This window comes from Ziziphus jujuba, chromosome 10, assembly GCF_031755915.1.
Source record: "Ziziphus jujuba cultivar Dongzao chromosome 10, ASM3175591v1".
Classification (NCBI taxonomy): Eukaryota; Viridiplantae; Streptophyta; class Magnoliopsida; order Rosales; family Rhamnaceae; genus Ziziphus; species Ziziphus jujuba.
The window spans coordinates 9,154,385-9,172,754 of NC_083388.1; the positions used below are offsets into that span (position 1 = coordinate 9,154,385).

At 32.8% G+C, this 18,370-nt stretch overlaps 3 protein-coding genes and 1 non-coding gene across 4 annotated transcripts; 1 reads left to right on the plus strand and 3 right to left on the minus strand.

The window, feature by feature from the left end:
- Positions 1-206: 206 nt before the first annotated feature.
- LOC107411024 (oxysterol-binding protein-related protein 3C) lies at positions 207-7,056 on the minus strand. Its single transcript, XM_016018530.4, has 10 exons — positions 6,691-7,056; positions 5,281-5,374; positions 4,582-4,698; positions 4,400-4,472; positions 4,200-4,318; positions 3,510-3,631; positions 3,003-3,179; positions 2,374-2,518; positions 959-1,137; positions 207-819 (listed from the first exon to the last, which is right to left on the minus strand). The coding sequence occupies exons 1-10, from the start codon at positions 6,786-6,788 to the stop codon at positions 576-578; spliced, it is 1,368 nt and encodes a 455-aa protein (XP_015874016.1). The 5' UTR covers positions 6,789-7,056; the 3' UTR covers positions 207-575.
- Positions 7,057-10,864: 3,808 nt separating this feature from the next.
- LOC107411027 (uncharacterized) lies at positions 10,865-14,751 on the plus strand. The gene is made up of 4 exons (XM_016018534.4): positions 10,865-11,401; positions 11,936-12,039; positions 14,154-14,283; positions 14,404-14,751. Exons 1-4 carry the CDS (start codon positions 11,291-11,293, stop codon positions 14,440-14,442), a joined length of 384 nt encoding a protein of 127 aa, XP_015874020.2. The 5' UTR covers positions 10,865-11,290; the 3' UTR covers positions 14,443-14,751.
- Positions 14,752-15,249: 498 nt separating this feature from the next.
- LOC107411026 (PGR5-like protein 1A, chloroplastic) lies at positions 15,250-18,053 on the minus strand. The gene is made up of 7 exons (XM_016018533.4): positions 17,733-18,053; positions 17,583-17,645; positions 17,362-17,448; positions 16,829-17,066; positions 16,383-16,456; positions 16,176-16,274; positions 15,250-15,630 (listed from the first exon to the last, which is right to left on the minus strand). The coding sequence occupies exons 1-7, from the start codon at positions 17,940-17,942 to the stop codon at positions 15,544-15,546; spliced, it is 858 nt and encodes a 285-aa protein (XP_015874019.2). The 5' UTR covers positions 17,943-18,053; the 3' UTR covers positions 15,250-15,543.
- Positions 18,054-18,257: 204 nt separating this feature from the next.
- TRNAG-UCC (transfer RNA glycine (anticodon UCC)) lies at positions 18,258-18,329 on the minus strand. The gene has a single exon. It is a non-coding gene; the product is annotated as a tRNA-Gly (tRNA).
- Between the last annotated feature and the right edge of the window lie 41 nt (positions 18,330-18,370).

Below are 18,370 nucleotides of genomic sequence, written 5' to 3' on the forward strand. Positions count from 1 at the left end.
AGATATATGGAACTAAGCTTTTTTGTAAAAAATAAAATACAAAAAATCTAACCGAACATTTATGCAATGCAATCGATTAAAAATAACTATAAATATAAATATGAGAAGGTTTTTCAGGGTTGCTCATTTTGAGGACCCGGAGCATAGGACGTACTGGCCTATGCATTAAGCCTGCATTGGATTTAACCCAAGACAACAACAACAACAACAAAAATCAACATGAAAAATTATAAGCAAAAGTTTTACATCCAAAATGAGTTTTAAGTACATAATTGATTCATTTCACAAAAAAAAAAAAAAAAAAAAAAAAAAAAAAAAAGGTACATAATTGATCGTAAAGGAGCTGATCAGCAAAACTTGATACCATATAGTACTAAACAAACAGACAGATACCCCTTTAATTTTTCTTACTATCCTACTGCTTCTGTTCCATTCACTGGAAAATATTTGCACAAATGCCAATTCAAGTAACAGCATCAGCTAACCATTAAAAACCGACTGCTTCCCACATTTCACACCAAGTTCCCACCAACTAACTGCAGAGTCCAATAAGCAAGCATAAAATTTGAAATGCCTCATTCTGCAGATAAGTTACCATACTGCCATGGGTTGAATTCCATTGATGCAAGATGAACCTCATCAGAACCTGAAGTATCATTAGCAGCCTGACGTTCGGCATATTTACCATTATACTGATAGACTTCTAAGTCGCCCCAAGGTGTAGGCGTAACCTCATCAGTCAAATCAAACCATCTAGGTGTAAACTTATGGTCTCTGGCCTCTCGGTCTCTCTTTTCAGCTCTCTGCCTCTCCTCCAAACTGAGGGTGGAGAATGAACGCAATAAAGCACAGAAAGACAAATTGATTAATATAGATAATTCATTAGTCTGTTTTTATCTGGACGAACTCAAATGTAAAGATGAAATTAGAGAGAGAGAGAGAGAGAGGAGAAAGGTACCTGCTCTTTTCTGCACCAGCTTTGGATAGATCACCTTTCTCAAGTGCATATCTATCTGGACGTAAACGAGAGTCAGATGCTAACAAATTTTTCGGAGCAGTGTCAAAGCTATTTAATTTATGTGCAAAATATGTATACTGAAATTTATCATTTCTCGGAGCATCAGCAACATGCCAAACCTGCAAACAATGTCAGCTGCTCGTGATGAGTAATATATCTATCAGCTTAAACACCAAATAATCTATGATTAAACAGATTAAATAAATGATTGCCAATGAAAAGAAAAATATTGAAATGCATGGGGCATTAATAAATCATCACAAATTTTGGTTGTAAAGCAGCATATAAAATTCCTACTTACTTGCAAAATCAGGTCCAAGCACTTGTTTATTATGCTTATGCACATATGTAGAAGATAGAAACACAAGTAAATTAAGAAAATATTTATTACAAAAAGAAAAGGAATAACAAAGTTTATTGTAATACAAGATGGATGAATAACCTAACCAGCCAAGAATACGCAGAAAAAGGATTCTCTTCTTTAAGTGTGTATGATAGAAAACAAGGTAATAAACTCTAAAGAGACTTAGATGGTAGTTAAACTAGACCCATATGCTCCAGCTTCAAGTATTTATGAAAATTCACCAATAGCAAATAAACTTTAAGGCTTTATATTTTCTACCACTAAGGCACAAAGCTCCAACTGATTCTAGTAAAGGAAGTGAATCCCAAAAGGTTTCAACATTTTTGTGTTCTCAAACAAGTTCACATTTAGGTGAAACTTCTACCTATATTAGCAGCTGACAATAACATTTACCCCAGAAAACAAAAAACTTAAAATCCTACGCACATCATTAATCATACTAGGTACATCACCAACAGCAAATAAACTTTAAGGCTTTATATTTTCTACCAGTCGGGCTGTAAGCTCCAACTGATTCTGGTAAAGGAAGTGATTCCCAACAGCTTTCAAAATTCTTGTGTTCTCAAACAGTTCACAGTTGGTGAAACTTCTACCTATATAAGCAGCTAGGCAACAACATTTACCCAAGAAAACCAAAAACTTGAATACTAGGCACATCAGGCACTTCGGTGCATCGTTCAGCTGGATTTCCATATCATCCTAATTCTAAACATTTACTGACGTAAATTTTCTAATGGGAAAAATAACATTAAACAATATCATAAATACGGACAGCGAAATATGATAGCAAGTACTAAAGCATGAAAAAGGAGGAGAGGCACAATGCCGGGATATAAATATGCTGACAGCATGTTGTATAGAAAGACAATACAATGTTAACCCTATCTGCCAAATTTTCTTTACCCTTTTTTGACAGCACAAACTATATTATATAAGCATTTACTAAAGAGATAATAGCAAACAATAAAACAAACAAATTCATGTAAATAACCTCCTTCATTTCTGTCCCTGGAAGAGGTTCGCCTTCCATATCACATTGCTGATAACTCATTGACTCGTTCCATTTCCCTGTCATCAATATTTTAGGTTCCTCAGCAGCATTGTAAATATATCCATCGACTTCATAGCGACCAGCTCTGCAATCAAACATAGGTTTTAAGTAAACACTGCTAGCAGGGAGCAAGTTGAGTGAAAAAGCACATGATTCAATTGCTATAATGATTTAAGAAATTAATTTTGATGAACAGCCGGAAAAAAAAAAAAGGAGAGAGGATGGAGTGAAAATCCATTTTGCTGATTTATTGGTGAATCTAACGAATAGTTAAATTCAATTACCATGGTAATTGAAGAAACCAATTTTAAGGAACAAGAAAAACATGCATAAGAATATAACATATATATGAAGCATCTCCAACATGAATTTTGCATCCCTAACAATGAAATTAAATGACAACATTTCAAAATCAGACTTAAGCATTCCTCAAATGAGAGACGACCATTTCACATAGTTTCACATAATAAACCATCACAAGAAACTGTTTGAAATGCCATTTAATTATAAACACAAGTAGATATTTCATAGATTTCAAATGACAAACAGAAAAGTGATTTGCCAAATACCCCAACCAGCCACATGGTTGAAAATATAGAACAGCTTTGTCCCCAGTAGTCAAATTTGTCATGATCATCTCTCCAGGTGAATCAACCCAAGTCCGTCCAAATATCAAATTGTTAACCTTTGTGGGAGGTGGAACTAAATCTAAAACTACACCATCTTTTTTAAGAGTCACACGAGTTCTGCAAAAAATGAAAATCAATTACCAAATTTAAATTCAAAAACCGACAATGATAAAATAGAAGTGCTATTGAAAGAGTGTACGCACACACACAAAAGAACCATTTCAAAAAGTGTATTGATAAATTTTGCCTAGAGTAACATCCGCAGGTACTTCTATATTTCTTTTATTATTGAAGAAAACAACTGGGATAAAGTAAGCTCCAAATTAGCACCTTCTATTATTGATAGAGGAAGAGATTCACAGAGAACATCCTATGTAGGATCCTTGAACTAGTTGAAGCTGTGCATACAAAACTAAATTAAAAATTAACCAACAACCCTAGTCTTACCTCCCGACAGGGTAAATATCAAGAGAGTTTCCTAGAAACTTAGTTTTCAACTTTGATGTCACATCATAAGCAAAATGTTCATTTTCAGAATGCCCAGCACTCATTGGGGGATGGTGACTCACCTGAAACGAAGATATATATTAAGACATACCAGGCTATGCATAACATAAGTCACACATAGAGCATTTTTAATAAGTATAAATTTTATAAAAATAAATAGAAGATACTATTTAAAACATTACATTAATTGTGTGTATGTTAATTTAAGAGATAACAGAAGTCAAACAAAAAGAAAAAAAGAATGACAAGGAAATTGATGGCTCTCAGTCTGTTTGGATGTATATTGGAAAGTGAAAACATGAAGATTAGCATTGTCAGTTAGTCTCTACCTTTTAAATAAATATTAACAAATCAACCAGGATCTTTCAACTTCAACCCAAAACTCTATAATTTTGGGAAAAGGTATGAAGTATGTTCAGAGAGAAACTGCACTTTATAACTTCTCATCTTCTCCACTTCTTTTCACAATTAATCATTTAAAAGAGTTAGATCTTAAACATCTCTAAGCCTCTCTTTTCTTTATCACTTAATCCAAACACATTGTTATGGGTCTAAAATAGTTGGAAGTATGTAGGACTAAAGGCCTTTTACACAATGAAACAAAAAACTAAAAGTCTACTAATAGCTCACCTGCTCTGCGATAAATCTGATTCCATTATGATTAACCAGTTCATAAGTCTCTCCAAGAATAGGATTAAATGGCTTCCATGTCCTTTGATAGGCATAATAAACAGAAATAGCCCATGACGCTGCAAAAACATAAATGCCATCCATGATAAGACAAGTGCAGAGCGTGCACTGTAAGTAAATAAAATAAAAAGAGTACTCACTAGCATACACCAACCGCATGTAGGGATCCTCGCATTCATCTGCCTGATCCAATAAGTAGGAATACTCCATTAACTGTCACAGGCACTGCATGAGTTAGTTTTTATACTACAGCACAGAGTGTAGCATTTATACAAAATAATACAGGGATAACAATACTCTACATATGCTAAGTAGAACTAACCTCTGCCATTTTCTGAAGCATAGTCATTGGCTCAAAAATAAGGACAGGAAGAGTCACCATTGATGTGACATCTGAGCCTATGTATTTCTGCATCATCTTCCAGTAACTATCTCGTTCCTAAGAAACAAAAAATTAGAGAGTTCATCGTACAAGGATGAAATTGATGTAGGTTAGAGATCATAAAATGTGGTTCAAAAATGGAGAACTAGAACAGACAACAGAAGAAAAAAGTAGGTATGAGAGGATAGCAAAGAAAAAACTTCCTTATAAGAGGCCAAACCAACAGAAAGAGCAAAAGGCTAAAAGCAGATATTAAGGGTTCAATGACAAACACAGTTGAAACTTATAAATAGAAGCCAAGGCAAAAACATTAAGTTGAAACCGAAGAGCAAAGGCAATATAGCTAAGTAATTTAAGCAGTCCATGGTCCTATCAAAATTTTTGTTAAAAGTAATCCATGGTCGATATTGGACAATTACACAAATAGTTATTCCTCCTTAACAACTGGAGAACCACTCAGACAAAAGAAAAATGTCTTGTACGAGAGATAGGTTACGTAATATAAAAACTGGAACAGTACACTGAAGTCTAGAGAACATCCTTATCCCCAACGGCCAAATAATCAAAAATAATAAAAATAATAAATACCGGAAAATTACAGTCAATAGAAAACGCATGATTCAAATGAATTCAACACACCTCCTGTTTCCATCTTCCTCTCTGAGCTTCATCTTCCGCATCTTCTTTGCCTCCCTCTGGATTTATAACTTCTACTCCTTCATAACCAAGCAACCTAAAAGCAAATGGGCAAAAATATCAAACATGCAACAGTCGGATGCTAAATGAGAATAAACTCACCCCTTAACCACACACAATGAAGAAGATAAGTATATATTTTCCTCAATCATTATAGCAACAAACCAAATTTGCAGACTCATACCACGACAAGATAAAGGGCAAGCAAATATCAGGGGAATGTCCACACTATGAGCAAATTGAATTAGCAACTAAATCAAATACAATCTTGTTATTCAATTATGTCGATGTCACAACTCAAGAGTTCATCTACTAAGTGAATCTGACAGAAGTGACTAGTGGTAGTTGAAATCATGTTATCATAACAGAACCAACTAATGCAATAAAACCGATTCCATGGGTGATGCAAGTATTAGTAAGGTAATTAAACAAAACGAAGAAAAGGAAAACAGGACAATTTTACAGCAACATCCTTATGGGCCTGCAAATTACCAAAGCTCTCTCCAAGACACCACAGCTAAAGCCGGATCGCATGCTGTAATTAGCACACAAAAAGTTGTCATCCGGCGTATGTTAAATTAACATCACTTTGATGCTCTATTCCAACCAATTGCCTAGGAGGGGTGGCAGATGTCCAAGCACTAGATTAGGAAAGAATTTGGATTACAGTTTAAAAAAAAAAAAAAAAAAAGAAAAAATTTAAGTGGCATGTGATTCATTTTGTACCAGATACAGTAGGATTATTTCTTTATTCAATTACCTACAAATGTGGTCGTATTGTAGTGAAGGAACTGACACCAAGCATATGTTGTCCTTTTTTAAAATCTAAACTTAATAAACACAAAACTTCCTATTGAGCGCCCTATCAACCAAAATCAGCATCGGTTAACGAAATCAACCCGCACAATCTCAAACCAAACTGTCCGATTCAAAATCCATAGTCAATAGCGTAGACGGCATATCTGAGGTATGAAGGCATTACATAAAACTATGCAGAAAAACACATTTCGAGGCCAAGGAACAAAAAACCTTCACGTGACAAGCTCAACGTGAATTGCAAAACCAATGAACTCCTAACAATTACAACTCTATTTTCAAATTCCTAAAACAAAAAAAAAAAAACAAAAAAAAAAAAGGAGAATCCACCAGCGAATAAATGTAAATTTACAGACAATAAAAATGCAAAGAAGGAAGATTTAGGTTCGAAGTGCCAAATTAAATATTTAATCCAATTCAAAAAAAAAAAATCAAAACCTTAAAAAAATGGTAAAAAGATCTAGATAATTAAAGGGGGAAAAAGGGAAAAAAAAAAAAAAAAAAAAGGAAAGTGAAAATTGAGAAAGAAAAACACACCCGTTGACGGATCGATGCATTGCGTTACCGAACATGGAAAGGCCAGAAGTCATGGCGGCGAAGAGGCCCTTGTTCTCATTCTTCTGAGGGCTACTCATGATTTCGATTAAATTTTTTTTTTTTTTCTGTCAAACCCTAAATAATCAAAGATCGAATAATTCAAGCAGATCAAAAACCAATCTAAGTCGACGGAGCGAGAGCAAGAAAGCGATAGAAATGAGAGAGACAGAAAGAGAGGGGAAAAAGAGAAGGTGTGGCGTGTAAAAGAGTTAAAAAACGTAGAGGGTGAGTAAGGGTAGGATCTGCGAATTCACAGAACAGCGAGGACAAAAGGTGGCATTCGTTGGGTGGCCTGGCGGGGATACTCGCTTTTTTGTGTTTTTATTTTTATTTTATTTTTAATTAAAATTTGAGTTTATGAGGAGGGAAGATCCAGTAAAATGGTAAAAAATCCAAAATCCACGGCTTGGGAATGAGTGTGCGAAGACTGAGGACCAAAGAGATCAGTTTTGTGCGCTCTTCTCTACTCTTTTTAACTTGTTCTTTGTTCCCCCACGCGTTTCTTAAGGATGTGGGTTTTTGACGTTTCTTCTTCCCTGTTGTTTGTTTTTTTGGGGCTCTTTTTGCCGCCTTTGCAGTTTACAATGCGTTTTTTTTTTGTACTTGTATTTCCATTACCTCCTTTCAAAGTCACCATCCTATCTTTGTTTTTTTGTTAATATGAAATTACCATGTTTTTTCCTTTTATTTTTTTCTCTTTTAATTTATTGTTGATATAATAAGATATGATTGATGGTTTTTTAATAAAATTGTACATGAATGTTACATTTTATTTTTTGTTATTCTGCATGTGGATCATTAATATGAGCACATGAGGAAGCTTGTAATTGAATCAATTGTTTGGTGGACCATGAGGAGGAGTTGGTTTTCGTTTTTTCTTTTCTTTTTTTTGTCTTTGATAAATAACAAATATTTTTGACAGATAATTCTTATGGAGACTTTTCTTTTTAATTTTTTTTTTTTTTTGATAAGTACTATAGGCGTCGGGAGTGGACAATAGTTCTGATACGGTTATCATATATATCTTTGTTACAATTTTGACAATAAATAATTTTGTTTTCATTTCAAAAAAAAAAAAAAGTACTGTACGTTTGGAACGAGGCAAACAATATTATGAATATTTTGCATTAATTAAAGGATTATTGAATCTCTTAGCCCTTGAATTATGCTTAGCCACATTTTAATCCTTAAATTTTTTTTTTGATTCTTTGATCGCTATTTTTTTTTTTTTTAACACTTTGGTCTTTAAAACAACATTTTAATCTAACATTTAATAAGTTTGAGATACATGTTATATAGTATGTTTACGGCAACAAAAAAAAAATATATATATATATTATAAAATTATACAACTTCACAACATCCTAGCATTAACTACATTATACATTTCAAAACTATTGAAAAGTTAACAAAAAAAAATAATAATAATTTAAAAATCAAAGTGTATTACAAATTGAAATTTAAATAGGCAAATATTAACAAAAAAGTTTAGAGACCAAAATGCAACGATAAATATTGTTGAAACTGTAATAAAACTAACAATCTTTAATTAAATGGCATGTGATCCATTACAGAAGATTAAGAGCCAAGAGCTTCACTTGTTTAGAAGCTCAACTAGTTATTACTGAAAATGTTTGATAAAAACCTGACCATATTACTTGTGTTAACTTTTGAGTTTATAAGAAATTTTCTATATTTCTAATTAAAAGATTTTAGATTGACGAATTAAAATAAAATATTGAAATTGAATTCAGGATTTGTCGATAACAATAATTAATGAAACTTGGAAGAAGAAAACCTATAACTTGTACAAAACCTAGAATATGATTTAGATGGATAAATACAAATGTATATACATATCAATGCTCCTTTACAAAGTTATGAAGCAATGACTAATCTATCTTGCTTTGCACGATATAAAATCGTAATATTTTATTACGAAAAAAAAGTCAGAATATTAATATTACATGTAGTTATTAATTTTATTTACTAAATAATATATGTTAAAATATTAATGGTTATATTCATATAATTTAATATATAAAAATTAAATAAATCAATCAAAGAAATATTGCTATATTATTTATTATATTATTTGATAAATAAATTTAGTGAATATTTTTCTAATACTATGTTAAGATTTGAGGATGAAAAGGAAAAGAAATGATAAATTTAATGAAGAAATAAAAGAAAAGGACAATAATTGTTTGTCTGGACAATTATTAATGGAAATGAAAAGAAAAATAAAAAAGAATTAATATAGTTTATATTTTTATAGAAATGCCCTAAATACAAAATATATCAATTATTTACCTTTTAATTAATAAGAATAATATTGAAATATTTAAAAGTCTTATTAAATGTTTTTTTCTTTCATTCCCTTTCCAAAATCAAGTTTGAACGGAAAACTAGATAGTTAAAATAAACATAATGTATTCTGTCCTTTTCATTTCCTTTTCTCTCATTTTAATAATTCAAACACAGTATAACTTTTCTTTTCTTTTCTTTCCTAAACACCGTATAACTCTAATATTATTGAAGTTATAATATGTTAGTATCTCTATAACTATATATATATATATATATATATATATTTATTGAAGTTATAATATGTTAGTATCTCTATGACTATATATATATATATTTAGATTTTTATTATTATCATTATTTTAATGGACAAGAACTCATTCATCGGAAACAAGAGATTGAAGGACCTATTCATGGCAACTACAACTGGTAGAGAAAATGGTAGCAAACTTAGCCACACAATAAGCAGCATATATATTATTCACCCAGAAAAAATAAAACAAAACATGAGCAGCATATATTTATTAGATTTTTATATGTAATGCTAGAAACATTGAATTATTTATTAAAATGTAATAATATTTAATTTTTACATCAAAAAATGATAACACTTAATTAGCTTATATTAATTTGTTTTGCTTATCAATTTAAGGATTTATTTTTTTATATTTAGTTTTTTTTTTCATTATTTATCAACAATAAAAAAATAATGTAATAAACAATGCAATAGCATTTAATGGGTTGATAGTGAATTGCTTATCAAATTAAGGTTTATTTGTCCATCTTTAGTTTAAAAAAGAAAAAATTATCATATGATTTGGGAAACAACATAATAGCCATATTACTTATAAATTCAAATGCATGTAAATCCAAAAATCCAAGATCAAATATCTAGTTACATGGACGATTTGACTGTTTTCACGTGTAGTAATTTGAATTGGAATCATTTTCAATATAAGAATGGAAAAAGGGTTCAAATATAAGAAAAAGTTTGCTTTATCTTTGTCCAACCACCCGATTAATCGAGAAATTCTTGCCTTGTGCAAAGCTAGATATTATAGGGACAAATCAATTCAGGTTAAATTGTCACTCGTAATTATTATTGGATAGTTGCTCTGGCAAGTAAGGAAAGTAGGCTCCCAAATTTTTATGGGTCTTTAATGTCCTGGTTGCTTAACTTTGTACAATAATTTTTTTCTTTCCTAAAAATAGTAACGAAAGAAACACTATTTTTTTCGTTTAAAAAAAAAAAAAATACTAATTGTGTTTTCTTTTCCCCATCGTATAAAGAATAGTTATAATATTTGAAAATTAATGATCTCTATAAATTTGTAGTGAAAGGAAAGGAAAAAAAAAGAAAGATTTTTATTAAAAAAATATTCGATCAATATTAAAAAGATTTATTTGTTTGACACGTTGGTATGATATTTAAAAATTTTACAAGAAAAAAAATGATATAATAATATAAAATTTCAGTTTCAATGACTAATAAGTCTCAATTAATACAATACAATGCATGGAACAAAGGCGCGTGCAACGACACAAAAGGAAACAACCAGTTCCGGCCCAGGGCGTTTTTAATTTATAATTAATTCGAAACAAATTAAAAACCACAAAAACGCTGTCGTTCGGATATATTTTCTTTATCTACCTGCCCCGTGGAATATGAGCGCGAGCAGAGAGAGAGAGAGAGAGCAAAGCTAGAGAGAAGGAGGAGGTGAATGACATCACGTGGGGTCCAATAAAGCAGAAATAATAATATAATAATAATAATAATTATTATTATTATTATATTTGACAACACCATTACAATTTACACACCCACCCAATCGTTTCAGATCCACAGCGATTATCCAAATTTTTCTGTTTCTTCTTCGAATTGAAAATTCATTATTTTTCTCTTTCCCGCACCATCTGAATTTTTACAGTGCTAATTCTCTCTCTTGTCTCTCTCACTCCGCCAAATCTAAAAGGACTAAAACCCTAACATTCGTCGATTCCCACCTTCTCTGCATTAAATAAAAAAACCAAAAAAAAAAAAAAAACTTAATATAAGATTTAAGATCCATTGAATGGAATCCTCTCTCGTGGAGTAGAACCACCCTTTTTTAATTACCAAGTAACCTGATACTAAACCAAACTCCATTCCTAATCTTCTGCAACTATACAAGTTTCACAATTTTGGATTTTTTTTTTCCGTTCTTTTAAGTTTATATTTCTATAATTTCGAACCATGAAGGAAGGGAAATCGGTAAAATTGAATGGCCAACAGCTGCACCAGAATGGTCACTTGTCTCCGTTCAAATTCGCCAAGTTGTTGGATCCAGAAGCTTCCTGGGACAAGGTATTCCGCTTCTCCTATTCTTTCTGATTTTTTTTTTTTTTAATTTTAATTTTTGGGTTATTCTCTTTTTGATTAACTAGTGCTTGAGAAAGTGCGGGAAAAATAAGAAGAAAAAAAAGAATGCCATAGATAAGATGTTCTCCTTTTTTTTTTTTTTTCTTTTTTTCTTTTTTTAATAAATCACTATAGGGGATGTAACGGATTGGAGTTGCGGAGTTTAGGAATATTTGGTTTTATTTGGTATGTGGGAAGTTGTTTTAAGAGTGTAACTTCAAGTTTTGGAATTGATTAAAGAAGGGATATACGAAACGGCCAATGGGTTTTTTTTCCCAAGAATTGCAATTTAATACTCGATATAGTGTTTGCATAACCGGTTTTACAAGCTTTTTGTACTTGATCCAGCTTGCTTTACTAATAGATAGTAAAAAGTCTGTGACTAAATTCATTATTGCCCTTCATTCATTTTAAATTACGTCTTTTTGATTTTAATCACGTTTGTTAATTATGCTTATTTTCAATACATTTTGCCTGCAGGATCAATTGGGAGATGTGTTGCATTGGATTAGACAAGGCATGGCCCTTTTATGTGGGTTGCTTTGGGGGGCAATACCTTTGGTCGGCGGCATATGGTTTTTCATGTAAGTTGATGCTTAAGCATCCTCTTTATTCTATGTTATCTAGCTTCCAAATGCTAGTGTAGTTACCGTTGACTTTTTACCTTCACAAATCATATGATGCTATTCCTTAAAATGAGAAAATTATATCGATGCAAATTATGTCTTTGTGGTATTGTTGTCAGTGAGAGAACACCTGATGCTAGATTTATGTTTTTACTAGACATGTAGATTGAGGGTTTTCTTAGTTTACGAAGATTTTCAATGTTGTGGATGAGCCAGAATCTTATTCTGGCATGATATAGTGCCGTGTTTTGGAATACTAGAAGTTCTGTGCACATGAAGGGGAATTTCCAGGCATTTTTAGGTATTACAAAATGTTAATTGGATAAATACATGTACAGTGATGCCAATTTCTTGAATTTGATTTCCTTTTGGGGGGAGAGTAACCACTACAATTTAGAACAAAGTTAATGGAAAATGGAAGATGTTTTTCTCTTGAGGTATGCCATACTGTGTTTAATTTGGCAAGTAGGACATATGGGCTATGTGGTTAACCATCAGTATGTATTGGTCCAAGCAGTATTACAGTCAGTAATCTAACTTTGAGAAATATTATGAATGGACTGTAGAACTTAGTATTGGGCCTTCTGCTGTTTAACAATTGGATTCAAGTAATTGTAGAAATTGTGCTTAATATCAGGAAGATTCTTTACATGTTCTTTTTAAAACCAAACCAGTGTTGATTTATTTATGTTAGAATATAGCCGTGGAATAAAATTACTTGCTTTTTGTTCCTAGTTTTTATTTAGTAACTATTATGTTTTTCTTGTTTAGAAAGTTACTCTTGTAATATTCATGTTGGAGAAAGTATCAAAGAGATCTTGCTTTCATTGGGTGTTTTCTGAAACAGATATACAATTTTACAGAGGACTTTTGTTCTCTTATCTGAATGCCTATAACATTAACCAGAGTTATGAAGAAAACCCAAGTTCCAAGTTTTTCCATTAGGTTGTTTGATTAAGTTTAAGACTGGTCAGTTGGATGGAGAGAAATACAGTTATGTTATATGTTGCTGAGGTTTAAGGCTATGCTTGAAGGCTTTTAGACTGATGTGATGCTTATTTGAATTTATTTGTCAATTTATCTTGTTTTTCTATTTATCACAATGGGTAGGAACTTTACATGTTGTAGATAGTGATTGAGAATGAGATATGTAGTCTAGTTGTGAATACTTTGCCAATAAATCTTCTATCTGGGCTTTCATATGATTTAAGATTTGTTTATGTGCATGCTTGAGTGTTCTTGCTGGTTCATGTTTAGTAAAAGATGGAGGCTACTTTTTTGCATCGTAATGCTGTTAAAGTTAAGGGAGTACACATGCTTTGTTTAGCATAATTTGATTTGTAGTTGAAGATTATGAATTAAAACTGGTCAAGATTATGCTTCTAGATTAGGAAGATGAATCTTCAATTGTTAATAATATATATGCAAACTGCAGAAGGTTCTTACTCATTGGTGCAGATTTGTTATGTTGGAAAATTTACCAGATTATCAACAAACTTTTACATAGAGGATTAGAAGAGTGCTTGAAATGTACTTGATAGTTGTTCTATAATTCTATTGCCTTGTCTGTCAGGTGGAGTTGGTGCTCAACTCTCTACAGATATGGTATTACCAATTTATAACAAATTTTGAAATATTAATTACCATTTCAAGGCATTAGAAGTTGGATAGGTTATACTGCAAGGTGTAAGATCAATTGGCTGTATGTGGTGGCAATTGTTAAATTTTGACGCTGGTTTATCTAAAATGAAACAATATCCAACTGTTTTTAAGAGTGAGGTGTTGATTGGGTTGTGTTCAAATTATCACTGCCAACTTGATGTCCCATAGTACTTCTGCAATACTTGTATTCACACTGATGAGTTTTATCTCCATTATATTGTGTTTTTATATGCTTAGTGATTAAATAGAAGTAAATAAAATCCTTGACTTTTAAATGATGCAAATATATGACATATAGTCCACTTCGTTATTTTGGAACTTCTGTGATCAACATTTCTACAATTTATGCATTTTGTATGTTAGCATCAAATACTTTTGTTAACCTTGTGGTTGGTTTTTGTTTTTTGTAGCTTTCTGGCGATATCCTCTGGGATTATATATGGTTATTATGCAATGATACTAAAGGTTGATGAGGAGGATTTTGGTGGTCATGGAGCTCTTCTCCAAGAGGGTCTTTTTGCTTCCATTACTTTGTTTCTGGTAGTCTGACTATTCTATTTTTCCTTTTTTTTAGTATGTGCTTCATAGTTCATACATTAATTATCAAAGTAGAAAAAATGCCTTGTCTTTCAAACTTACTCGTTTCATTCTGTTGTTCAGCTTGCATGGATTCTAGTATATAGCTTGGCACACTTCTGATTCGCTATGTACTATGGATGTCACCACCATCTCCCTAAATTGACGTTCAACTTTGACTTGGATGATTGAGGTGCTATGTGGTAGCCCCGAAAAACAATGAGAACGTTTCTTTAGTAGTCATTATTTATTGCTCACTACTTTATGATTGGGAATCATTTCAATTGGCAGAGCATGGGTGTGTTAGCGTTCTGGTTTGTGGTGAATAGATGTTCCAACAATGTTTCTGCATAAGCATTCAGGCAATGTAGCTATCATGGCCTCCAAGACTGATGATAATCAAAATTTTGAATTTTGTAGCCTAAAATAAAAGTGCACGTGACATAATTTTTGAGGACGAAAACTAAATGATCAAAATTATGGTTTGAAAAGTCCTAACGAAAAGAGTGAATTTTGTAGAAATAAGTTGTTTTTATTCATGAATATGACTTGCAACTTGCGAATAGATCTTGGTGGATGACAACAAAAAACTAGAGCCATATAATGATTATTTTCCATGAGAAAAATCGTCTATAATGACCTTTCGTATTGCGTGGATGGGATAAACAAGCAAGTAGATGACGTGCGGAGAACTGTTATACAATAGCATTTTTCGGATACGGTGTTTTCTTTTAAATTTGTTTGGTAGGTCAACAATATTTATGAGTATAGTGATTTTTTAATGTATGGTTCCAACCAATATCCGCTAATGTGAGTCAAAAAAAAGAAAAAAAAAAAAACAAAAAAAAAAACAAAACCACGCTTCCACTTTCTGCGACTCAACTTGGTGTATAACTATCAAAATGTTTTTAGTAATTGTGAAAAATCTGCTGCTAAATAACCAATGATTATCAATGGTAATTAGTAACTATGAATATTACAAGGCTTGTGGTCAGCAATTTGATTTGGTATAATTACAGCCCTGGCATACAAATGATAATTATTTTCCTGTTTGAATTAGCAACAAACTAATAATACAAAACAAAAAGCTGCCCATGGACTGAACAAAATTATTCTGTAGTATTATACACTTCAGCTTCCCAAAAGAAAAAAGGGGAACATAAAAAAGAATCGTGCCACGCTGTACATCTAGCTCAGCAATGATGCATATAGTTGGAAACGCTATTAATACCATCTTTGCCTTCTACCTCTTCGTGAAACGAGATAAACTCGGCCGTAAACCCACCTCCTACCTGGACTTGAAACGGATTTCTGCAAAACAAGTATAAACCTCATGTTATGCAGAACACTCGAAAGGTTTTATTTTGTAGACTTCCCTTTCTCCTATTTCCTTCACAGTAATCAAACAGCTAGCCTCACATTCAAGCCTCCCGTATATTGCTTCTAGAACTAATAAGGCCATTTACCATGGAACCTCAGAGCACCATCTATGCAGAACCAAGATGTAAGATGTAATAACAAAACTAGTGTGCAATGTGCCTAGCTCAAGGAAATTGAAAAATGAAAAAGCACATCATCTCCACTAGGTGTACAGCTTCAATTGAAGCAGATCCAGTTTCTAGCCAGGAAGTAGGAGAAATAATTTTCAAAACCTTCAATTACCACTCAAGGAACACAAAATAAAGAAGCATGTTCCACATAGATCCCTACTACAATGGTGACTCTCGAACTGAACAAACAGATGACCATCTTCATACTGTCATAATTATTCCTATTCTTCACTTAATTAAAGGCAAATAAGCTGATACATGAATTTCTGATGTGACTGTGTTAGAAATAAAAGAAAAAATGATTACCTCAAACTTGGTGCGGAATTCTAATAAACTTTCGCATACATGACAATCTGTTCTATGGGGGGAGTTGGATGAACCATCTGAATTCACAAATGCAAATACCTGCAAGAATATGCTACTGGAATCAATGACAATGAAATCATAAGAAATCAGAAGCTTCTACTTCCACATGTTCCTTTAAGACTAATAAAAACCTGACGATTGACTAACCTCCTCTCCACAGTTTGGACATGCACCCTTTAATGCCACCAAATCATTCCTCCAAAGACCATGAAGAACTTTTACTGTAAAAACAGGTACTTGAGTAAATGGATGTATATGAAGCAATAACTATAACTTCGAAATATAAAATCTTCCAGTCACTCGTATGATTCTCAAATATAAAATTTGACACACATACAACACATACATAACAGCTCTAAAGAGAAAATTTAACTGTATTTTACTTATGTTTCCACTTAGATTAGCAATTTTGCTTTCAAATCATTTCTTTATAATATAAATGTATCAAAATGTACATGCACATTTACCTAACGTTTTGTTTTCTGATTTCAAAACAAAATTTGTTTTTCAAAAGAATACATGACCAAACAAACTGTAAGATTTCATAGAATGATTAAAGTTCAGAAAGGCGCAATGGATATGTTTTAACTTACCAGAAGACGATGCAATTGGGTAGCCAACAAGAGAACCAACTACCATAAACAAAATGCCATTTATGGTGGCTAGAAATCCTAAGGCAGGTGCTTGGTTGGCATAAGAAAGCCCTGAAGGGAATGCATCTTGATAAGCAAGGCCAACAGTGTAGAACATGGGCACAAGACACGCTGTACAGCCAACGGCGAGAAAGAGAACCCATATGCTCGCTAATGCGAAAGCCTGTGATATATCTTCCTGCCCTACAACCAAGTCACTCGCTATTCAAGTCGAGTAAAAACCATTGCTCCTAACTTCACTCACCACATATAACATGCATCTAAACACCATACCAAGAACCCAGAACCCATAATATATATCTTCAAGCTAATCAATCAAAACCCAAGTTCCAAATCCAGTATCCGAGCACCAGATGAATCACAACCCAACATTAAAAAAAAAAAAAAAAAAAACCAATTTTCTTTCCCTTTTTTTAATTAAACCAAGCAGAGGCTAAAGTTGATGCTTCCAAATTCTAAATAAAGATAATTACCTCAGCATCCGCATACGTTGAATGTTTTCTAAGACTGCAACGAGGATATTTCACAACGCATTTCGAACCGTACCACCGTAGCTTCAACTGTTTTGAAAGTAAAGATTTAATTTTTGAGTCAGTAAAACAGCATAAAACAGCAAGGTAGATTCAATTAAAACTAAAAAAAATCAAGAAGTGGGTTTAATAAAATTTAAAAAAAAAAAAAATCTAAAAAACACCTCCACTCTATCAAACATGTCGTCGACTATCAAAGGCTCTCCACTGTAATACGCATCCCGTGCCTACATATTCAACATCCATTAGATCAAATCAATTACTCAAAACTGCACAATTAGCAAATATTGAAACATAGCGGACGTGGAACTGACTTGACGATAGAGGGCTTCAAGGGTTTCTTTACTGGCGGTCTCGATGGGACCCACAAAGATGCAAGAAGGACCCTGAACGAGGTCATTGCAGATGGGAAAGTCGTTGCCTTTGGCGGAGATTCGAACTGAGAATGGAGCTCTAGCTCCGATGGGTCTGGAAAGTTCAGGAACCACGGTTCCCGAGAAGCAGGAGCTTTTGGTAACGGCCATTGGAGCGTGAAGGTGAGAAGGAGAAGAAAGGCAGTGTGTGTCAGTGTGGCGTATAATGGAGCGAGCCAAACACGCGGTTGAGATTTGAGGGTGTGTGAGGGATTAATGCACGGGTTTTTCTGAGCCACGGAATTTGGGGACCTTGATTGGCATATAGAGGTGTGAGTTGACGATGTTGCCCCTTGAGGTCGTCGTCGTTTTTTTGGCGCCTAAAATATCTGTTTGGCATGCTGAGTCTGATATTTCTGCCTTCGTGATTGGCTGTGGACCTGTGGTTTGCTTTGGTGAAAGCAATATTTTTACAAAATTTAAAAATGCGTTTGCCGGGAGTCGAACCCGGGTCTATTGCTTGGAAGGCAATTATCCTAACCGTTGGACTACAAACGCTCAATATTTCATTTTTTAATTTACTATTTTATAACATTTTT